The 24,723-nt window shown below is 39.5% G+C and overlaps 1 protein-coding gene and 2 long non-coding RNA genes across 3 annotated transcripts; 1 reads left to right on the plus strand and 2 right to left on the minus strand.

The window, feature by feature from the left end:
• The first annotated feature begins 22 nt into the window (after positions 1-22).
• mrpl22 (mitochondrial ribosomal protein L22) lies at positions 23-6,089 on the plus strand. The gene is made up of 7 exons (XM_004556828.2): positions 23-132; positions 235-277; positions 4,129-4,261; positions 4,342-4,407; positions 4,873-4,950; positions 5,166-5,235; positions 5,783-6,089. The coding sequence occupies exons 1-7, from the start codon at positions 108-110 to the stop codon at positions 5,989-5,991; spliced, it is 624 nt and encodes a 207-aa protein (XP_004556885.1). The 5' UTR covers positions 23-107; the 3' UTR covers positions 5,992-6,089.
• A 4,863-nt stretch (positions 6,090-10,952) lies between these two features.
• LOC101484259 (uncharacterized) lies at positions 10,953-12,131 on the minus strand. The gene is made up of 3 exons (XR_191338.5): positions 11,770-12,131; positions 11,567-11,607; positions 10,953-11,447 (listed from the first exon to the last, which is right to left on the minus strand). It is a non-coding gene; the product is annotated as an uncharacterized LOC101484259 (long non-coding RNA).
• A 9,002-nt stretch (positions 12,132-21,133) lies between these two features.
• On the minus strand, positions 21,134-23,697 carry LOC106676641 (uncharacterized). The gene is made up of 3 exons (XR_001342379.4): positions 23,481-23,697; positions 22,302-22,394; positions 21,134-22,166 (listed from the first exon to the last, which is right to left on the minus strand). It is a non-coding gene; the product is annotated as an uncharacterized LOC106676641 (long non-coding RNA).
• Positions 23,698-24,723: the final 1,026 nt, after the last annotated feature.

The raw sequence follows: 24,723 nt of genomic DNA on the forward strand, positions 1-24,723 counted from the left end.
ATGACGATAAATAACTAAAGTAAAGGAATTACATGCGTTGTGAAAACGCAATAGACTAATATTGACACTGCCATAAAGCGAAGGCATGAATGTCGTAAAAAACCAACATGGCGGCTGCAATGACAGGACGTGGTGAGAGAAATGCAGATATATTAGCCAATAGTTGACCGTTTCGTTGTATTTATAATAAACCTCGTCTACAGTTTAAGTAAAGTGATGTCTTCTCGTTTTCAGGTGTCTCTTTTATTAGGAGTATACCTTCGGTGTTACTCTCACGGTAAGTGCATCAATACGAGTGGCAGGTTAGCTGTACCGCTAACGCTCTCTGCAGAAGGACAAATCCAGCTCAGATTGGCTTTTTATGTTACCCAGTCCTGCATCATTAGAGTGGGAATTCCGGGTATCAATTGAAGACAGTGTAGGAAGTTATCTTAATTTTACAGCCGCTATTTCTTCAAGTTTAGGTAACCAAGAAACTGAGCATAGTTAGTCTTGGGAGAAAAAGAAGGCTATTGGATTTCTTTAGGTTTGTAAAGACGTTTCATCTCTCATCCAAGATGTTGCTTCAGTTTATAAAAAAAAAAAAAAGAAAAGAAATGATGTATAGTCCCGCTTATTTAATTTTCTAGGTGGGTTTATATCCTTTGAAGGTAGTCCTGAGGGTCGTTGATCTATTTTTGATCACCCATCATGAGACCATGACTATTATGTGAACACTGGCATCACTGAAAGAGTGACCTTCATGCTTTTGGTGCACATGTACAGTTGGGTCTTGTCCTGTTGTGAACCGACTGTTGGGTTTCTCCTGTGTGCAGATCTGAGCACTCCTTGCTGTACTGCATGCACTATGTGGCTTAGCTTGTGTGACAGTTGAGATAAACCAGTTTTTGTCTCAGAGAAAGTCACAAATATTTTCTACAAATAGGACATCCCAGTGCTCTTCAGAACCAGCAACACCCTTACTATTTACTCCCCAGTCAACTCTAGCGTGCAATATAATGCAGTTAATGTGGAACAGGGTCATTAAACTGAAATGTCTGATTTATAGGATATGGAAAACAAATCTTAATAACCTTTAAACCTTTAATTAGCGTATTGAATTTATATGTTCAAAAATGTCAGCTTAATGATTTGGAAAAAAAAAATGTTTTTGTACATTTGCTTACAGACTGCATGTGCTGACTTAATAATAATAATAATAATAATAATGCAACAAATAAGGATCTTTTATTAGGATTCATTATGACGTATTATTTTCAGTCAGGTTTGTTGTAATTGTGATTGTATGATATTTGTGCCACAATTTATTTGCTTAACAGTTAAAATATTTGTTGGAAATTTGATGGATGTAAAATTATTAACAAGCTGAATATGGCAAACACACAGCAACACCATCGAGTTCAGCTAAAACCTTCATATGAAATTATGAAACAACAAAGAAGAATTCTGATGAATGAAGAGACTCTGTTCTTCTCACGAGCAATTCCTTATAGAACTGTAGGAAATTCTTACAGTGTAACACCAGTGACACAACTCCAGGGGTCCGTTACTTTCTCCTGATATTTTCTAATATTTTATATTTTATGTTGTTATGTTTATTGTATATTTGATAGTCATAGATAAATTATTGCATTTTTTTTTTGGAATTCCATAGTGGTAACCCCCCCCCCCCAACATGGTTCAGCTTCAGGGTTAAAGCAGCACCTCAGTTTCTTCTGTCCTGGCAGCAGCACATGGTAGCATCTCATCTCAAGTTTAGTGGACAGTCTTTTCGGGTCGCCGGGATCTGGTGAGATCCTATTGGCTCAGATCTGCAGCATTTGATGTATATGTCCCGTTGGGTGCACCTCCCTATCTTGGGAATGATTCTCTCTATTGAAGTTTTTCCTGGGTGGAAGTTTGAAGTTCTTTAATCATCTGAGTTGGTAGAGGCATTGATGGGCTTTCTTTACCAGTGGGGTGTCTAGGATGATGTGGGGTGGCTGTAGCTCAGGTGGCAGAGCAGGTCAGCCACTAATCAGAAGGTCGGTGGTTCGATCCCAGGCTGCATCCTGGCTGCATGCCAAATGTCCTTGGGCAAGATACTAACCCCGTGTTTGCCTACTGGTGGTGGTCAGAGGGCCCGGTGGCACCTGTGTCCGGCAGCCTCGCCTCTGTCAGTGCGCCCCAGGGCAGCTGTGGCTACAATGTAGCTTGCTATCGCCAGTGTGTGAATGTGTGTGTGAATGGGTGAATGACTGAATGTAGTGTAAAGCGCTTTGGGGTCCTATGGACTAGAAAAGCGCTATACAAATGCAGGCCATTTACCATGTAAACATCAAGGTATTTGAAGTTATCCAGTTATCCACCAGGGCTCCTTTAATGCTTAGAGGGTAGAAACTTTTCTGCTGTTTCATGTTAATGTCCACTGGGGCTGGGCCATATCATACCGTTCACGGTAATACCGGTATAATGTTGGGCAACGATAAGAAAATGAAATATTGCGATAGAATATGGGTAAAATGCGCATGCGCAGTGCCTTTGTTTTCATACACGCATGGCGGCGACAGAGAATGAGAAGGGCGAAAGTGGATCGTTGAATGAAACGGATGAACCAGTTTGTAAAAATGCTGCAACTTCAGTGGTGTGGAACTGGTTTAGCTTTCGTCCGTCAGACACACAACAAAGCACTATTTTTGGTAGAGCATGCTAGCGGGCCGTTGTCGTTACAGTGTTTTTTGGAAAATACGGCACACTTACAATCAATCCTTTGATTTTTCTGAAAATCAACAGTGCCCTGTATAATCCCGTGTGCCTTATGTATGAATTGTAGTTGTGTTTACTGACCTCGAAACTATTTTATGTACACGGTGCTCGAAAATCTGTCAAATATTTAGTACGACTTTGCTGAGCTACAAAGCTGAACCGCTTGATGGATTGTCGGAGCATTACGGCTATCGTAGTCAGGAGCCTGGCGGAGTGATACGTACTGTGCTTCAACATAATGTTACTGTATTGTGTGAGTATAACCTCTTTTTAAGTTTTGTGCATATTATACATGGTTATGCTGAGGATGTGTCGGCCAGTTTCCACTGGAAATGCCTTTTGGTTAAACTGTCAGCGAGGAATTTGCATTTGCACTGTTAAATTTTTATAGAACTTTGATGCACATAAAAAAAAAAGCTGCTTGTTTAAGTAAAAATAGATTGATGGGTTTGTTTTTTGGGGGTTTTTTGCACTAATAAAGTTGTTGAGTTGTAAAGTATTTTCAGATGTATATCGTGATAAATATTTTTGGTTATATCACCCTGCTCTAATGTCCACTATCATCTCATTGGTCTTACCGGCATTAATCTTGAGATTGTTCTCCTTACAGCAGTCAACAGGTGGTTAATCTCATCCTGGCAGTCAGATTTGTCATTCTTTGACATCAGATCTGCGCATATTTTAGAGGGTCCAGAGTGGCAGCCAGGGAAGAAGTGATGGAAGTTATGATCAGTTTCTCAGCACCTTTCATGACCACAGACATCAGTGCTATGGGGCAAAAGTCATTTAAGCAGCTGGGCTGGGGTTTCTTAGGAACAGGGACTATTATTGTCTTTCTGAAGCATGTCGGAATAATGCACTTAGACGGGGAGAGGTTAAAAAATTACTGTGAAGGCTAATGAACTGCAGGCTATTTTATTAAAAAAAAAAAAAATCCATTCTTAAGCCTCCCATAATTGTCTGACTGGGATTTGATCTGAGTGAAGTTGAGTGCAGTTACCAAAGGGAAGGAAGGGGGGGAGAAAAGTAAATAGCATACATAAGTTTAATAAAAGAAAACCCCAAAGCACCAAAGACAGGATCCATCTCTTACCGGCTCAATAGTGGAAACAATATTAACAACACCAGAAAGTCTTTATTACAAAGCATCACTTTCCAGTTCCTCCAGGGGAGTAAGTGATAAGTGGAGTGTTCCTTCCCCCTCTCCTATCCTCCTCATCTCTCTTCCTGGGGAGAATGATGTCAGGACTACCCTGCTTGGCCTGCTGCCACAATGACTTGACTTTAAATAAGTGGAAAATAACAGATGGACAGATGTGGTGTACACCTGCCTCACACTACTGGACTGAACCCACCTCAGAAACATTTTCTCCACGTTCCCAGGTTACAGATTCTAGGTGGCTCCCAGCAGATCTCATGTCTCCACACCAGCGCATCCCTGGAATCCAAAACCTGGGAGAGGAGGAACCTAAAAGTGTATCCACCTCAGCTGCCTGATGAGCCTCGCAGACCAGCAGTGAGTCTTTCTGCCAGTGTGTGATGCAGAGTGAAAAGATGTCCTGAACAGGAGCTGATAGAAGTCTTTTCTTCCCACAGGAGATTCACCACAGTAGGAGGCAGATTAAGTACAGCAAAGACAAAATGTGGTATTTGGCCAAAATGGTAAGACATACTATATATTCAAATCATTCAACAGCTCCATCCTGATCTGTAGTGTACAGCCATAAGTAATGACGTGAACTTAGAGTTAGCATCATATTTTAAAGTTGTCATCTGATCAGAAATGCTCAAGGAGCTATTTCAGCTTCTTTATTTAAAACACTGTAATTTTGAAAAATCACTTTTCTTGTGTCATGATCATCATATATTCAGTTTGTTCTTCATACTTCACATTAGTCCAAGACAATTGGATTCTTTTAAATATGTTCTATCTCAAAACGCTAGACTGTGTATGTGCACACATTCCACTGTGTTTGTGGCACATGTTCTCATAGACTTGCTCTGGTTTGTAGGCTTAAGCTCAATGCCAGAGTTAAAAAGCAGTCCAGCATCTTGCCGTCCTAACAGCTGTTCAGAAACTTTGATTTGATTATTTAGTCCAGCCTCTTTTTAATTTTTTTTTCCCAGATCAGAGGGATGAGCATCGATGAGGCCATTGCACAGCTGGAGTTTAATGACAAGAAAGGAGCAAAAATAATGAAAGAGGTTTGGAGCTGCATGGTCACCCTTTTAACTGGTTGTTACCGTGTGTTTGTGTGCACACAATCTCAGAGTGAAGATTAATCAAATTCCTGTTGGATTAAAGCGTTCCTGGTTTCACTGCTTATGCTACAGATGTTTGAGCTGTGTTCACACACCATTCTAACATCATCCTTTATGAGCTTGAAGTTTATGAATAAATGTTTGCCTGTGTGTTTCAGGTCCTTCTTGAAGCTCAGGAGATGGCAGTGAAGAATCACAATGTAGAGTACAAATCCAACCTGTTTGTAGGTGAGTGTGAACATCTGCACATTAGTACCAGAGCAAAGCCTCTAGGTAGATGGTCTGCTGTGTAAATGCAGTGTGCTAACCTCTATGAGGCTCTTGTGTCTTAACATAAAGTTGTCAAGAATAAAAACATGCACTAAATATGCATGCTTTTAAGTTAAAGATGCAATATTGTTTAAATATTTTATTATTATTTTTGGGACATTTTTCAAAGATTTTTTTTTTTTTTTTCCTGAAACTACTTGAAAATGTCAAATCAATTCACACACTCTCACCAAAGGCAAGAAGATGCCTTTAAAAGTGAGCAAATGACCTTTAGTAATGGAAAGCAGGTAGCTTGTTGCCTTGTTTAAGATGAGATGCTGTGCAGAGTAATTCATGTGGAGTTGCAAACAGCCTGAAGTCCACCGGCACAGCCTTCATTACTTTGGCCTGTTTTCGTCGCGGGGCACTCTTCCAAATTAAAACTTATCCCTTCTCTTTCTCTTCCTCCAAATCTTTTGCCCTCTTTCAACTTCACTCTGTTCCCATCCTTTCTTTGCTCCTGCAGCCGAGTCGTATTCTGGCAAAGGGAAGTACCTGAAACGGATCCGTTACCACGGCAGGGGTATGTTTGGCATAATGGACAAAGTTTATTGCCACTACTTCGTCAAGCTGGTGGAGGGCGCACCACCCAAAATTGAGAAGAAGACTAGCTTTGACCAGGCCAAAGAGTACGTCCAGTCCCTGAAGAACCGAACCATCATCCACAGTCTGTAGAGCAGACATCTGACACCATTTCAATCTCACTGTAACCATTTTTATGTGTATGTATCATTTTTTTCTGTAAATAAATACATGAGAATTTCTGAGCCTTATTTTTACAACAATATTTTTTATGAAAAATACAATTAGCGTGCAGAAATAAGAAAAGACTTAAATTATTTATTTTTTATTATGTTTCATAATCTGCCTAAAGTAATCAAGTGTATTATCAGGAAAAACAAGCTTTTATTTTGTAGAAAGAAAGGGCTGAATTTATACAAGTGTGTATTATATAACTGAAGGGGAGTACATTTCAGTTCCTGCCATTACACATTAAGAATTCCCACTTCTTCAACATCTGCTTATAAAGTCAAAGAGTTCAGTGAAATGTGGGCTGATACAGTCTGAAGTTTCAATATAACATCAAACATATTGATGATATATTCCAGTAGGGTTTAAATTACTAAAATACCTGATTAACCCCAAATATTTTATGTAAATAAAAGTATTTTTGTGTCTCGTTCTTATGACAAATATGCATCCCAAATAATATATTTTAATGTATATTCTGTATTAAAATGCTAATTCAAATCAACATCAGTTTGAGGGCTAGTACCAACTCCAGTGCTCGTATTGGTTTCGGCTGTAACTGTGCTGAGCTGAACACGCATTTCAAACTAAGTTTTGTGCGTTTTTGATTGACCTTCTTTTCGTCCACACCTGCAACCTCATAATAAATAAAAACTCTGTTTTAGAATTAAAGGTTTGCTGCTGGGAGACATACAAATGCAGTTTTGCAGGATGCCACAATAACATTTAAAAACAAAATATCAGAAGCTTGTCAGCGATGCACATATGATCATTTCTATAGAATTATTTTCTATTATTTTATAGAAATTGCCTTTCAGTGTGGGGTTTGCATGTTGTCTCTGGTCCTGAGTGGGTTCTCTTTGAGAAGTTTGGTTTCCTCCCACAGTCCAAAGACATGCATGTTACATTAACTGCTGACTCTAAATTTAAGTGTAAATGGGTGTGTGTGTGTGTGTGTGTGTGTTAACCCTGGGCTGGTCACCTGATCAGAGCGTACTTAGCTCTCACCAACCCCACAACCCTGAACAGGATAAATTAAATATTCTAATTATTACTTTATAATGAAGCAGTTAGCTCTACATCAAATATATTGCTTTAGATTTCACAGTGTTTGTTGGGGGCAGTGTTGTGCCACAGCATCTGTTAGAAATAATCTGTTGGTGCTGTAGCCATCTAGAGCTGAAAACCAGCTGTGCAGCCAATTTAAAAGTTGCACATTCCTGGAAGTTTGTGAGCAGATGTAAGAAAAAAAAAAAAGAGGATTTTTTACTTTTAACAGCTTTGCACACACCACAGCAACGTCTGACATGAACACTGCAATTTGCCTCTGACGTAGCAGTGACACTCCCTCAGCTGTGCCTTTCATCCCACTGCTGCCACAAAATGGCTGCATGTGTGGAAAAAGCATCCTACAGCACCTCAAGAAAACCTCATAGTTCCTGCAGTGCATGCCCAGGTGAAAACAGACCCCAAGTGTCACCCTGTCACAGCCTTCCTCCTCTGTATGTGGTAAGCATGTTTGGGTGACAGCAGTTGCTACGGCTCCTCCCCTGAAGCAAATCTGCCAGCATTGCTGGTTTTCATCCCTTCACTTCAATGCCAGCTCTGTGAGAGTCTGACTCGCAGACACTATCAGAGCTGCAGGAATCCATAAGCTGAAAGTGAGTTGCTTGGCTGGGAAGCCTCGTCTGAAGAATGGAGGAAAAATATTCAGTGTTTACAATGAGATTTCACAGGTAGCAACAGGTGTCTTTATAAAGCTCGGCCTCGTTAACTGTTCAACCTCAATTTGCTACTTGAATCCACTCCTCCGCTGCCTTTGCTTTCTTATCTAAAGCTCCCAAGGAATGCAATTATGTTTGCTTAATGCAGTGTCTTTCATGTGTTCATCTATTTATTGCTTGCCTTTTTCTTTTGGATTTCTCAGACACGCTCGTCATTAATGTCTGTTATTCTCCAAAATAAATTGAATTGAATGCGTTGGAAATGACGCTCAGGAGGAGACATCAAAGTGTTTCCTCATTGGGAATTTGTACTTTCGAAAGGTCGCAGTGTTTTGTCGAAGCCCAGAGCCTTGGTCTCTGCTGTTCCTAATTGGCTTTTATGTTCCTGTCCGTGATGTGAGTTTGTGTATTTGCCTGTCACCGTCCCTCCAAAGCCCACATCAGGTCTGAGCAGTTCTGAGTACATTTTCAAATAAAATGCCATTTGCTGGCCCCAATTTCAGCAGACAAGTGCCCTCAATCTCAGGTTGGAGGCTGTCTTGGTCCCACAGCACACATACACAAAAGCACTGACTTCAGCAAACAGCAACAGGCTTTATCTCCTTTTTTTTCTCTTCATTCTCTCTCAGCTGAGGTTACAACCTGAATGTTCTTTTTTTACAGTGTACACACACACACACACACACACACACACACACACACACACACACACACACACACACACACACACACACACACACACACACACACACACAAGAAATACATGTTTGGATTTTATTTACAGTTTAGAACAAGTAGGCATCTAGTTTAAGTCTATCAATATAGTCATACTGAGTTTTTGTGATGGAAACCAACATTCATCTTTGATTTTTTACAATATCAGACAATATTCATTTTTGACACTAATCAATGACATTATCCATCCATCAATAAACCTTACTGCTGATGCATCTTATGACAGGTTACAGGAGCCTATTCTAGGTGGTGGCAAACACCCAGACAGCATCAATGCATCTAAACATGTTATAATCAAATTTGCATTTCTTAGATAAGCTGATAAATACATTGTTTACCATTTACTGCCCCGCAAAGACCTTTCAGCACCTCCCAGTATCAGCAGCTCTCATTTTAGCTCTCAGGAATTCACCTGTCCATTTGCAAGTAGGAGGCCAGCGAGGTGTTCTACAGCCCAGGTCAGCAGTACATAAAAGAGGCTAAGCTGTTTCATTTGAGGAGGAGACGTGAGGGCTTTAATGACCCAGAAGGATGATGCAGAGCGTGGAGAGCAGATCACAGTCTCTGGAGAAGCTGGTCCTCTGAGCAGTGCATGAATGTAAAGAGTCAAAACAGAAGTACCATCTAAGCAAGGAGTTGTTTTAATGATTATGTTTTAAATACACTGAAGAAAGTTCGGTGAATTGAATTTATCCACACAGTCAGTTAATTAAGCAGCGATCATTAGAGTCGCTTCAGGAGTGCAAAATATTTGATAAGATTTCGTCTGGTGACCCGAAGAAGATCCTCTGGTTCTTCTGAGCTTTCTCAGTGTCCTGGTGCGGTAGTGCCTTGGCCAGATCTACATGCAGTAGCTGTTGGGTGTCAGGACTCTGGAGATTTGTTGAATTCCAACAATTCCTCTGTTTGCTTAGTCAAACAGACACAAACAGTAGACCATAAATCCCTCATTAGAGGTAACAGGTAACAACCGGTGACTTTCATTTGCATGACAAACAAGTGGATTTAGCAATATCATCACTTATAATTATTATATGAGTGGGAATGCTTGTCTGTTTCTGTGTGTTGGCCTTGCAGCAGACTGGTGACCTGTCTGGGGTCCCTGTGAACCAGAACTGAATCAGCTGATCCTGTTTCTGTTACTGTTAAACATTCTGGAAATGGATGCTGGGGACGATACTTCTTCCACTATGTCAAAGTCATAGTATATAAATGTAGATCTGTTTAAAAAAAAACATATAAAAAGCTACATTCTTTGCAGGGGTGGAGCTAAAAGTGCAGCTGGGGTGGCACCGCACCCCTCTCATGTACCTCACAGTGGTTTGGTCCACTGACTGTGTTTGCACCAATGGTTTGCACAGGCAGTGGACTTCTTTCAGGATTTGTGAGGCACTGCTATTTGCTTCTACCACTCAGTAAAACAAAACACATTTAACCAGGCCATTTAACCAGGCTCACTGTTAAATCTTGAGCTTCAATGTCCCCCCCCCCCCATATTGTTGGGGTGGATTTTAAAACACATGAGCCACACGTACAGTCTTACATTCATTCCAACATACACACTTCCATACATACATTAGATTTAGACTATGGGTAAATAAACCAACAGACAAAGACTTTTAATCCCACGCTGGGGAAATGCGCATGTTACTGCGAGGGTCATCAAAAAATACAAATAAAAAGTAAAAAATAAATGAAATAAAAAATTCATCTTACTGATGTCAATGTGCAAGTAGGATTGAGATTAAGGAAATGCTAAGATACAAAAATGAGCTTTTTTATTGAACCAGGAAGTTTGCCTTAGTTTGTCTTTCTTTTTGGGTTTTTTTTCCCCCCATTCCTGATAGAGTTTTCAGATTCCCCACGAGCATGACAGAATTTCTTCCCCTAGCTCCCAGAAATAAACTTCTAATCAGTATTTATGATCGTGAAGACTAACGTGTGGAAAGGTGGTGGTGCAGGATTACGCAGCATACCAGGCTCATCAGTAACAGCAGTGAGTGGACTCTGCTTGGTTTGGTGATTTAAATAATGTTTGAACTAAACTGCATGTGAATCAGTTCAGACTAGTCTCCAATAACCACAACAGCACGCAGGGTAAGTCAATGCAAAAGTTATGCACGGTTTCCAGAATCCTAATACCTTTTGTCCAAAGTGACTGATATGATGAAATATTTATGAGGGTTTTTTTGTGCGCTGTGGTTTTCACACGTCACATAAATAAATGATCAAAAATGAGGAACTATGATTCCATACAGCAACACCTCTCCCGTCACCCCTCCACAGGGATGCCATGTTGGAGTTCGGTGGTTACATGGGGTGAATTATGTATCATATCTTTCCAAGCATGAACTCATCCTGCAACAAGACAAGCAAACATGCTGCCAGCACTGGGAATTAAGTTGAGGAGAGATTTAAGTTGTCTGGAGTTCATTATTCATGACGGGTGAAATTGTGCATTGAAAACACTTCTGTACACAGGCGTATGCGCTACACAACCCAGACCACCTCACACACACACACACACACACACACACACACACACACACACACACACACACACACACACACACACACACACACACACACACACACACACACACACCCCTTGATGAAAGAATGAGATGCCATGATGCTTTCTTTCATTTGTTTTTAATGTCTGTTGTCGGTCAGTGTGCTGGGCGGCTCAGCAGAGGCTCGGATTGAGAAACAAATAGAAATCAGAAGCCAGTTGTGTGGGGAGTGCCTGAGGGTGTTATTCATTTCCTTTTAACTTTTCCATTTTATGTTTTTTTCCCAGCCTCTCTGCGGTGGCAGTGTGCAGAGAACGACAGCCGCAAAATAGTGTTAGCTCCCAAATGAAATCTTCGGCATAAAAGCGGCAGAGCAGGCTGCCTGCTGGCCGGCGCTGGATGCTTTGCCCTTGAGAAACAAATCCAGAAATGGAACACTTTGTTAGCTCTCTGGACAGCCTCCAATGAAATGACGTTCACCTCTTTTCCCCTAGAAGAAGAAGACAAAAACAGCAACAACATCCTTACCTTATAGTCTTTATCTTTGTGATTCTGTGACAGGGACGCATCTGTTCTTAGAGTAAAGAGAGGAAGCAGAAAGTGAAGTACTTAAGTCCTCATCTGTTCTGTTGTTACAGCTTATTTGTTTTTGGAATGAATAGGAAGCTACCAACACAGTCTCCTCACTCTTCAACATGAATGGTAAATAACATGAGGGATACTCTACTTACAATCTTATGATCTTTTGAACATTAAATATTCCCAGCAGGTTAGCAGCGGGCTGAAAAACTGCACCGTGAGTGTGGTCACCTTGAATCCTTGTCAGCTAGAGCGCACTCTGGTGTTTTCCACCGTTGAAAAAGTATACTGCCATCATTTTTTTCTAATTGTAGTTTTTTTTATGTTCCTGTAGACTTTTTTACTCTAAAAACACATGAAATACAATAAATCTGCATCCACAAAAATAATATTGGTGATGCCTCTGAGTTTGTCATTTCACAGCCATGTGGAAGATAAACGGTGAACAGATTTACTTAATAAGTACCACAGACTGTATGTAAATGATGGCAGTGAGAGACATCACAACCACATGGCAGGTGTGAAATAGTGAAAGGCTAGCATGCACAATCAAAGGCTAGCGACTTGTCAGTTGCACAGTAGAGCATATCCTGGTTTTATACATTTAAAATGTACCATGATTTACGAAATGAATATGTGTTATGTTCAATGTTACTTGAGACTAGCGAATAAGCTCATAATGTCAGCAGGAAAATTGCTAATTGCAATTAACACATTGCAGGGAAGGCATTTTAGTATACGTACAATCAGCTGTCCTGTTGCTGGTTATACAGATATCTGCGTCTTGTCCTACTGACCCTCATAGAGAATACAAGTTTAGCGCACTTATGCATCTGTGGTTGTAATGTCATACAGGCTAAACTGTATAAAACCATATCACACACCAACAGCAATCATGGTCTAAAGCAGGGGTGGGCAATCTCAGTCCACGAGGGCCGGTGTCCTGCAGGTTTTAGATCTCACCTTGGGTCAACACACCTGAATCACATGATTAGTTTGTTACCAGGCCTCTGGAGAACTTCAGGACATGTTGAGGAGCTAATTTAGCCATTTGAATCAGCTGTGTTGGTTCGAGGACACATCTAAAACCTGCAGGGACACCGGCCCTCGTGGACTGAGATTGGCCACCCCTGGGCTAAAGGCTCCATAACTAAAATAACCAGCATAACATTTCTCATCTTACACATTTATATTCAGTCTTTGCACTTGTCAGGGAAAATGTGCCTCACTTGAGTTCACAGTACTAAATAAAGTGATTTTGTGCTGATGAATTATGAGGTCATTGCAATACTTCAATACTTGTTGCTTTTGAGAAATGAAATATTAACAGTTTGGCAGTATAGTGCACTATATAGAATAGTTTAGTATATAATGCAGATGTGGGAGTACAGTGTGTTCCTGAGTCAGGGACAGTCAAAAACTTCATTCCCGTTCTATTCTATATCACTATTTCCTCCTTTATTCTCCCATTGAGCCAGCATGTGTATTTGGATTATTATGAGTCTGATCCCAGTTTAAATCATATTATATCTGCCTTCAGCATAAGCACTCTGGCTATTCAAAGGTATTTGTTTTTACACATGATGCAAAGGAACAGCAAATGAGAGCTATATTGCAGTCCTCTCTTTTCTTTAAGTGTTTTAGAAGTGATCACATCGATTTCTAACTTTGTCCACAGTGTCAGTGATCTACTGTTTGAATATCATTAAACACCTAGTCGGCCCAACATAAGTAACCCCTCTGCTAGCCGGCCCTTTAAAATAACCCTACAATGATTCATTATGGTGATAAAAGGTATGGCCCACTTTTTATTTTCATTATAAAATCTAGTCACCCCCCCTCATGCTTAAAGTGCTCAAGCATTGGATGTTTAAATTACTATATGATTTAAAACATGAGATAACTTTAACATTATCAATAATTTCCATAATCCACAATGATCAGTAAATACTTGATGTGTTTCCTTCAGTATTTTCCTTGCACTGGGTGTCACTGTTGCATCATGACTGACTTCACCTGCATATTGCAACTCAAGGCCTGAGAGTCACGCTTCACATGGGGCAGAGGACAGCTTCCCTCCGTGTGTTTTCAGGCTTCTTCGAGCGATCGCATCCCACATGACACACCCACCGAGCGACACACAGAAACCAATCTGACAGAATCCTACTGGGTGTACGCACCGCATGTCTTTCAATTCATCAAGATGAATTTCAATATTTCAATTTGTCACCCGTGCTGCAGCTCTCAGCACAAAGTGGTATAATACAGAGACGATGAGCATCAGGCAGAGACAGAGAACATACTATTAAAGACTGTTACAGTAAAATTGACTTGAGGTAATTCAAATAGTGTGCATGTGCATTGGAAGATTTCATTACAGCTCCACAATACTTAATCAAATGTCCACACAGATGCTCTACAGTTCATTGTTTTCTCCTTTACTGAACAGAAACTCGCATGTATTTCCACATGCAAGAACTTGGCATGCACGCACAGTGTTGTTGATTCATTTAATGCACGACAGTCAGTTTTTGTATCTTTTTCTATTGTACTTGTGAAACGTGTTAATTATCTGTCAAATGTTGGTGCAAAAATGTGATGAGAAGTCGTTCTGCTGGGTTTTTTTTGTAACATTTGACTTTCTCTACAGGAGAACAGTCAAAGTGTGCATCTGCTGTGTTTTCTGTCTTTCTGTGCTTTGATAGCTGATGGAAGGGAATGAAAACAAGTCATTTGCTTGAGGTCCCTGGGTGACAACAGGAATGCAGTGGTTTGATTATTTACAGACCCCCAGAACATGACAGTATTTATTTGAAATCTTGGTGATAGAGCTTTTGGAAACATGTCTCAGAAAATATAATTAATGCTTGTGGAAAATAATAACGCTATAAACGCGTGGTGGTGAGTCATAATGTGTTTACTTTTTCTTCCAATCTACCCTTGTCTAAGAAGGTATTTCCACAGCAACAGGCAATTCATCAACACTGTCACAAACAGAAGGAGAAATTTGCATGTCTGCTACTGGTTCTCATTTTTCCTCTTATTGGATAGATCCTGGTCTGGGAATATTGCAGATTCTTTACCCTCTTGAGGAGACTTCATGATATGTGGGAGTTTTCCCATCTACATGATGTGTTTTGTGTATTGGAATATTCATATGCAGTGTCCAATGGAAGATGCTTTCAGAGTATGGGGTATTTGGCATTGAGCCTTTTGTTAAATGCTATTCAGACCATGTACTATTCAGACTGTGCTCAGAGCATCTGGTAATAAGTCAGACTTGTTTTTGAACTTCACCAAAGCTGCACTTTGTCACCAGTTCTGCTCATAATTTTTATGAGGACAGAATTTGGAGACACAGCCAAAGATCAGAGGATGGTGCAAGGAAGTAGTCTGCACATTTCTGGCTTGATTGAGTGATATCCTCCAACTCATACCTCAATAGTGTGCAGCACAAGCTGAAGCGGCAGGAATCAGAATTAGCACCTTTAAGTCTGAGGCCAGGTTCTCAGCTGAAAAAGGGTGGAGTGCCCACTCTGGGCTATGGATGAGTTGCTGTCCCTCCAAAGTGTAGAAGGTGAAATATCTGTGGGTCTTGGGAACAAGAGTAACAAGAGTAATTCAGGAATTTGAAAGATGAACTGGTGCAGTAATGTGGACGCTGTGCTGATCTGCTCTGGCAAAGAGAAAGCTGAGCACCAAGGCAGAACTGTGGATTTACAAGCCCACCTACGTTCTTATTCTCTCACCTAAGCTTTAAACTGTTCCTAGTGAACAAAGAATTAAGACAGCAGATACAAGCAGTGCATCTTTGTTTCTTGTTCTTTGCTTCTTTTGAAATCACCTGCCACTTAACCCCCCAGAAGAAATAAAATTAAAATAAAGAAAAACATTACTGTGTTTAGGTCATGGTTCCCATGTTTACATTTTCTCTAACTTGCTCATTTTTATTTTGACATCTGTATTATGGTTCTGCATTCTGTGTTCTTGATATTTGTCTTTGTGTTATTTCTTAGGGTTTACATGTCTTGTCCCCCCCTTATCTTATACAAGTTCCCTCTGGTGTAATTTAATGCTGCTCTGTGCTCCTGCTCTGAAGTTCTTTAGGTTTAGTCTGTGCTTTTGGTTTTCAGATGGCCTGGTGTAATGGTTCTGTTCCTGTTATCTGTGCCTTTAGTTGCATGGATGTTTTATTTTTCTCTTTTGTATTCCTCTTCTGTCCTCCAACCTTGTCTCTGTGTTTGTTTATCTTTTGTCTCTGTGTCAAGTGCATATGTCCTCATCCTGGTCTCAGTGTTAGTAATTTGCTGTTTTATTTTGATAGTCTCTTGTGCTTTGTATTAAATTCCGCTTCCTCTGTCTCATTATCTGCGATTGGTTTCAACTGTCCTCCCACCTGTTGCCTGTTCGCTCGTTGTCTTGTGTGTGTGTGTGTGTGTGTGTGTGTGTGTGTGTGTGTGTGTGTGTGTGTGTGTGTGTGTGTGTGTGTATATTGTTGCATTCTCCCTCATGGCTGTGTCCATCCTCATATTATGTTTTCCTAAAAGACTCTCAGTTGTTCGATTATTTGCTCTTAACCGTCTTTTCTTTGTATTTTGTAAGAGCTCAGCAATAAAGCTACTTTTAATTTTTGTTTCTCATCTTTCTAGTTTTGCATTTTGGGGCCACACAGCCAACCCTAACAATGTACACTCTTCAGTAGTGCTAGCTGGATGCTTGACCTTGACCACAACCTACTGAGGTGCTGCACTGAAAACCTCCTTAGTATGGTTTTGTTTTTTAGCAGATTGTATTTTGCATAGAAAGTGCAAGTTTGCCTGCAAGCATTCACCTGCTTCTATACAACCTACAAACTAATAACTGAACTGTGGCAGTTTGCTATTTATCAAAGTAATCACAAGGAGATTTTTTTGCAGCAGCCTGTTTGGTGGATTGATTTCACCCAGCGACACTTGTCGACCAGTTGGAGAATACACAGTTTGACTTTGCACCTGGTGGTTGCCTCAGGGCTCACTGGCCAGTCTCTAGACCCACGTGACTAAAGATTCAGTTAACAAGACAATACTGTTGTCTAATTAAGACAGCAGATACAAGCAGTGAGATTCAGCTTCATCCAAAGTGGTAATTTGTGGTTATTGTGAAAGATACGCTGAGCAGCTCGGGTATTTGGGAGGAGCTCAGAGCAAAGCGGCTGCTCCTCCACGCTGAAAGAAGCCAGTTGAAGTGGTTCGGGCATTAGGATGCCTCATGGAACCTGCCTAAGTATGACGCCTCAGGAAGATAAAATTCAGAAGAGACCCCAGGGCAGACACAGGACACGCTGGAGAGATTATGACTCTCAGCTGACTTGGGAACACCTCTGTATCTCCCAGCAGAGCTGAAGGAAATGGCTGATGGAGCCAGAGACCCAGCCCTGACATTAGGCCTGATAAGAAGATGGGTGTATGGATCGTTCAGCAGATGTACATGGTGGATCAAGCATATCATCATATGACCTTAAACACACCTCAATAACATTTTTAAAAGCAGAAATTTAAAGACATAACCTGCAGTCAAATAGTTCATAAAGAAGCCAGTTTAAATGGGATTGACTTGCCAACTCGTACAGTTTCATTAAATCAGCAGTCAAATCATCAGGCACATTTTCCCTGTGCCTGCTTAGGTTTTCGCTGCATATTAGGTTAAACTGGTGATTCTAAATTGTCAGTAGGTGTGGGTGTTGGCATGAACTGTGGCCTGTCTCTCTGTGTTATCCTGGTAATGGACTTGCAGCCTGTGCTGGGTGTTTCTCGCCTCTCACCCACTGTCAGCTGGGACAGGCTTCAGCCCGACTGCAGCCCTGTTGTTGGTGGTTAAGAAAATGGATAGAAGGGTGAATCTGAATGCCGATGTAGCTATCACAGCGGTGTGTTTATGCGATGCAGCCCCTCTTACCAGTTAGAGATGATTATTAGCTGTGGTCATGAATCTGACTAAGTTTACCAAAATTCTAAGTACGCTAATGTAGTGCAATGAATGCAGTGTCTTAAGCTAATGCTGTTCTAAACGTAACTCTGTAGCTACAGTGTTGCATTTTCTCTGACAAGTAAATAGCTCATATTTGTTTTCTGACTTGCCACTAGGAAAGTCACCGGATGCCTGGCGATGCTGGACATCAGACACCAGTCATAAAAAGGCCCATAAGTGCAGAAACCATAAGAGGGAGGATGATGCATGTGTGAGACTGTGTACTGGAGGGGTAGCGAATATACTGAAAGTGTGGGAGGCCTGGTCGAACATCAGAAGCTACAGTGCCTCCTTCCTAAAATTCACTAAAGCTAAACATTAACTCTGTGCTGAGCCAAACCTTCTTTATTAACAAGGAACATTGCACCTCTATCCAGTTAATGAAATATTGATTTGGAAATTGTATTGTAAGACGATGGAAAGCTTTTAAAGGGCTTAGTGCCTTTGCTCTGAGCCAACTTCATCAATTATTATTTTTTAATGGTATTATTTGAAAAACGCTCCTAAAGACGAGAGCAGTTTTCCCCAGGCTTTGCGTGCACCGTGTCCATGATTAGCGTCATGTTTCCATACAGAGGGAACACGGGACCCTGAAAGGCTGCATGTTTTTTTAATGAAAGATGTTGGCGTCAAACTGAGTTTCATAACGATGACAGTGGGACATTGCTGATTTAATGATGTGTTTGTTCCTATTCCAGTCAAGCTGTTAAAAGAAAAAAAAGAAAAAAAGATGGGAATTAATCACATTTCCAAATGCTTTCCGCAATCAGCGACTCAGTTTAATGGGATTGTGTGTCCCTGGTGTCCGAGCTGGGCCAATTTTACGAACCTCGTGAATCAAAAAAATGGCAAAAATGTTGAATCCATCTGTACATTACAGATAACAAAATAATCCAAACCAAATGGAATCTACTTGGTGCCAGAATTTAGTTATTTTGGTATCTGTGTTGAGCAGCTGACTTTGGTGAACCTTACAATTCAAACTGTGCGATAAAAGCATCAGAGCATTGATTTTTTTATTTTTAAAGCTGGAAATACATAAAAATGTGCACATGAATACCAAACAACTCAAAACAAATGCTGGTTCAGTTTAGTCAGTAAAAACGTTCAGAGTACAAAATTGAGCATAACGGCAGTTGAGGCAAAAGTCCTGGCAGAGCAGGGACGTCTAACTCATTTTACACCGAGGGCCACATACAGCCCACTTTGACCTTGAGTGGGCCGGATGAGTGAAACTCCACTTTATATCAGTGAAAGGACATTTAATGACACATTTAATACTTGAGATGTGCTAATATAAGATAAAGAAGCTGAAATTTCAACAACACATCTGAGTTCTTCTACATGATAAAAGTGTAAAATTACAGAAAAAGTTCTGGTAGCTCTAAAAAACTTGTCCTGCTTTTGACTGAACGCAGATAATAATATCAAATCTCTTCCAAAAAATGACTTAACCAGATGAAAATATACGCCAGATCTCTCTGAATAGAAGTAAAAATACTAATGTTACATTGGGAAAAACAAATCATTTGTATTTATGTTTGTGATATTAGTGACCACAACATAAAATAACATTAACATAATTAATAAGAGCACACAGTCAGTTTCTGATATGATGATTATTAAATTTTTGAGAAAACCTGATCTTGACTTTAGTTTGGCCGACTGTTACAGTCAGGCTTTTCACTTTGAGCCTGACTAGAGGCCTGCAGCTGACAGCCTGGTCACTAGGCAACAATGTGTAGTCCCCCATCTGGCTGGGATGTGGTTGCACGTAACTTAAATAGAAGAAGTGCAGATTAAAAAGTATTCTGGTAAAAACAGAAATACAGAGTCAACTTCTTTAAGTAGGAAAGTGCAGATTCTGAAGACTCTATGTACCAAAAGTAAAAGCAGCTTTTTGGATGATTTTTACTACCAGTTATTTTTGTGCAAAGCTAACTGAACTGCACGCCATATTAACATAAGGAAAAAAAAAATTAAGCCTCTCTTTGATGCTTTATTTCCTCTCTCTGGGAGCAACTGCAGCTTCAACTTGCAGACACATGGTTGGTTTTCTGTTAAGCAATTTTCTTCGTTTCTTTTGAAATCACCTGCCACTTAACCCCCTCCAGAAGAAATAAAATTAAAATAAAGAAAAACATTACTATGTTTAGGTCATGGTTCCCATGGCTTTGAGTTTTGGGATGTTTACATTTTCTCTAACTTGGTAATTTTTATTTTGACATCTGTATTATGGTTCTGTGTTCTTGATATTTGTCTTTGTGTTATTTCTTAGGGTTTACATGTCTTGTCCCCCCCTTATCTTATACAAGTTCCCTCTGGTGTAATTTAATGCTGCTCTGTGCTCCTGCTCTGAAGTTCTTTAGGTTTAGTCTGTGCTTTTGGTTTTCAGATGGCCTGGTGTAATGGTTCTGTTCCTGTTATCTGTGCCTTTAGTTGCATGGATGTTTTATTTTTCTCTTTTGTATTCCTCTTCTGTCCTCCAACCTTGTCTCTGTGTTTGTTTATCTTTTGTCTCTGTGTCAAGTGCATATGTCCTCATCCTGGTCTCAGTGTTAGTAATTTGCTGTTTTATTTTGATAGTCTCTTGTGCTTTGTATTAAATTCCGCTTCCTCTGTCTCATTATCTGCGATTGGTTTCAACTGTCCTCCCACCTGTTGCCTGTTCGCTCGTTGTCTTGTGTGTGTGTGTGTGTGTGTGTGTGTGTGTGTGTGTGTGTGTATATATATTGTTGCATTCTCCCTCATGGCTGTGTCCATCCTCATAGTATGTTTTCCTAAAAGACTCTCAGTTGTTCGATTATTTGCTCTTAACCTTCTTTTCTTTGTATTTTGTAAGAGCTCAGCAATAAAGCTGCTTTTCATTTTTGTTTCTCATCTTTCTAGTTTTGCATTTTGGGGCCACACAGCCAACCCTAACAATGTACACTTTTCAGTAGTGCTAGCTGGATGCTTGACCTTGACCACAACCTACTGAGGTGCTGCACTGAAAACCTCCTTAGTATGGTTTTGTTTTTTAGCAGATTGTATTTTGCATAGAAAGTGCAAGTTTGCCTGCAAGCATTCACCTGCTTCTATACAACCTACAAACTACTAACTGAACTGTGGCAGTTTGCTATTTATCAAAGTAATCACAAGGAGATTTTTTGCAGCAGCCTGTTTGGTGGATTGATTTCACCCAGCGACACTTGTTGACCAGTTGGAGAATACAGTTTGACTTTGCACCTGGTGGTTGCCTCAGGGCTCACTGGCCAGTCTCTAGACCCACGTGACTAAAGATTCAGTTAACAAGACAATATATGTGTTTAACCTAGAGGGGTTAGAAGAGGCTCTATCTAGGAAGTCTTTGAATCTTTCATATCACAGACAGTGAACATGGCTAGGAAAAGCTGAGCTCCACTAACAGGATCACTTCCACTGTTTTGCTTACCCATCCATCCAGCCTGAGCTCCTCACTACACTCTAAGAAATAAAATGTTGCATTTACTCCACCCAGTTATGTCAACCGGTTCCACACAACTGGGTTAGTGAAATCTAAAATGTATGACACATTTAATTTGAACAACAAATTTTAAGTACATCTGATAAATTGACTAACCCTAAACGAGCTCTACTGAAACTATAGGATTAAATTACTTACTCTATTTAAAGTAAATTGAATAAATCAAACACAATTTTATTCAGTTAACCCAACTTTAATAACACTTGGTGTAAAATGTGCTGAAGCAAACTTTGAGCTGTTCAAAATTCTAGATCAATGCCTTTTTCCTAAACAAAAATATCTTCACATATATGCAAGTGCATATTAAGTACAGGAAGACATAATGCAGAATGTTAAAATCAAGTTATTAAAACTGGAAAGTGTTGTGATTCCAACATTTTTAACATTAACATGACTTAATTTAAACTTGCTTCGGGTACAATGGAAAACTCACAATACAGTCCTATAAACAACAAGTAGAAATGACTTTAGTGGCATTTTTGTCCATATTTAAAAAACCTTTTTTTCCCCAGAAACTTAAAATGAAGTCCAAACTTAGGAGCAATCTTGTTCAATGTAGCTGGATGGTGGTAAAAGTTCAACATGAACAAAGCATGCCAAAAAGTATGAGGCCTTGCAGAAGTTCTTGCGGAATTCAAACTGAACAGTTTATAAAGTGCAAGGAGATGGGTTTGAGAATCTTGTAACCAGTTCAGTGTCCTCTATAGTTCACTGCAGGCTGTTTCACTCAAGCAGTTTGTTTTTCAGAACTTGCACATTCATGGATAGGTTGTTCCCATCCAACTCCATCAGCACCTTCTGAAGAAATTCAAATATGTATTTCAGGTGCTTTGGGTACCTCAGATTTAGACTGTAGATTAGTCCAAGCAGGAGGGCACACCCCTTTGCCACATCACTAAGAGCTTTCAGCACAGTGTATCCTTCTATGATGACACCAATGTCCTCAGGTGTATCTGCAGAGTCTGCTCCTTCATGTCTGACAACACAGACTCCTAAAGTCAGCTGCTCCGTTTCTCTTCTTGCACTAAGATCCATATCCTTAAAATGAAAACAAAGGGGGGAAAAAGTTACTTGCATATAGATACATATGAACAAATGAGCCCACCTTCAATTTACTATCCCAAATTAAAAAAACCAAACAAACAAACTGATCTTTCCCCTTTTCTAACTTACCAAGAATTCCTTGAACAGGTCATCTGGCTTTTTATTTAAATAGACACAGATAGTTTTTAGGACGCATTCCCGTCGAACATCAATGCTGATATTCTGGTGGAGATAAGAACTCAATGTGAGACAAGATTTTGGTTCTTTTCCACCTCTTCCCAAACCAAAGTCAAAAATATTAACAGATGAGTGATTAGCGATGAGTAATTAAACAATGTTTGACAACTCACATTAGTGACATTCAGTGAGGTTAATGATTGGTTAGGCACTGATTCTTCTGAGTCAGATCAACAAATATATGAACACAAAACTAGAAGCTTTTCATTTTTGACAATACATGAAAGCTTTCACTTTTGCTTTAATCAATTCTAGACTGTTCAACAATATAATTATTAATTGTACCCCTAAAAATGTTAAAATGAAATAGAAGATTAGAACTCGGCAATATGGATTCAAAATCCTATCACAATATTTTCTGGTATTTATTACGATAACAAGAGTTACAATAAAAGATAACAGTAACCACAATCACATCTGAGCCACTTTTGTTGCATCTACTGACAGACAGAACTAGCTGACCAACATAAAATGAAGGGGGAACACACAAATTGTCACTTTGATAATCAATGGAACTGATACAAGGAGTTAAATGCATTACATATAGCTGTATTACACATAATGCTGCATTTTAATGACAAGATAAATGCATGTCTTACACTTTAATCACTGATATTAACACTAAACCAGATATCAACACGGGGTAGAATTCCTTCAAACAATGTAGCAACTTATTTGATGCATGTTTCTAAAATACATTATACATATATTTCATTCTTCAAACGGATCGGATCGCTGGCGCTCCTGGTGCTCATTACTGACACCAGGGAGCATGCGCGGTAGATGTTGGGAGTAATTTTAAAGCTGCAGTTCTTAGTAGGCAAGTTGCAGCTTAACATGAATCGTAAAACATTTTGGGAAATTACACCGAAGTGGGCCCAATAATATTTGTTAAATGCCTGACTAATAACACCTGTGAGAGGCATACAAGCTAGAATGCTAAAAAAAAAAAAAATTACCAGACATCATTTGTTTTAAAATAAAACATACAGAAGTACTCCCGAAAATGTCGGATGTTTATCATTTAGTACACATTAACCAAATTTGTCATCCTTAAATGGTTGTACTTACCAAATAATCCTCAAATGGCAATGGATTTTATCCAGGCTTCTGAGCATGATGCAAGTTTCGGTTGAAAATGGCAGTTGTTCAAACTTCCACACTGCACATGTGCAAACTGAGAGGTACGGAGAGCCTGTTAGGACAATCCTCTTCAAATTAAAGTGCTGTTCATTTTAAATGAACTTTTTACGTTGAATTTAATGTACTGCATTTTGTTGTATTGAAATATTGTGTTATTAATTAAAATCAAAACAATATCCTTGTGTTTAGAGTTAAAAATCAATTGTGACATTAATTTTAACATAAAACGTTTACATAATGCTAGCAACATCAATGTATCATTTCATAACATCATCTGAATTCCACTTTTGTCCTTCTCTATCACGTTAATAAAAAATTGATTTGGACGTTGTATCATAAGGTAGAAGCTTTTAAATTGCTTGGTGCATTTGCACAGAGCCAATTTCATCAATTTTTTTCTTTTAATGGTATGTTATTATTTAAAAATGCTCCTAAAGCAAAAAGCAGATTTCCCTGGGCTGACTGTGCATCGTGTCTGTGATTAGTGTCATATTTTTGTACCAAGGGAACGTGTTGTTTTAATGAAAGCTCTTGTCATCAGAGTTTTATAATGATGATGACATTTGTACACTGCTCGTTTAATGATGAATTTGTTCCTGTTCCAGTTGAGAATAAGTTAAAAGAGAAATTTTAAAAGCATAACGAATTAGTCACATTTCCAAATGTAGTTCACAATCAGTGATTCAGTATAATGAGATGGTGTGCCCCTGGTGTCAAAGCTGGGCCAGTTCTGAAGCGTGAATCAAAGAATGGCACAAAATTGAATGTGTCTGCACAGTTGAACCCAGCTGTACAGTACAGATAACAAACTAATCCCAACCAAATGGAATCCACTTGGTGTTTACATATGGTTATTTTGGTATCTGTGCTGAGCAGCAAATTTTGGTGAATTTCAAACACTCAAAGTATCATATAAAACTAACAACTACCAGTATGAATAAAAGCTGAAAACATTTACTGTATGTTCTGTTCATGAATAAGAAACAACCCAAAGCAAACACTATTTGAAGGATTTTATTGAACCAAACTACAAAATATCTATATGACTAAAATGCTTAAAAAATATATAATTGTAACTGGGTGATGATAAACCATTAAACTGACCTAACTGGTTTTTTACTTCACATTTCTGTACTTCATGTTTGCAAAGCAAACAGTGATATATCACACA

Source organism: Maylandia zebra, linkage group LG10 (genome assembly GCF_041146795.1).
Source record: "Maylandia zebra isolate NMK-2024a linkage group LG10, Mzebra_GT3a, whole genome shotgun sequence".
Taxonomy (NCBI): domain Eukaryota; kingdom Metazoa; phylum Chordata; class Actinopteri; order Cichliformes; family Cichlidae; genus Maylandia; species Maylandia zebra.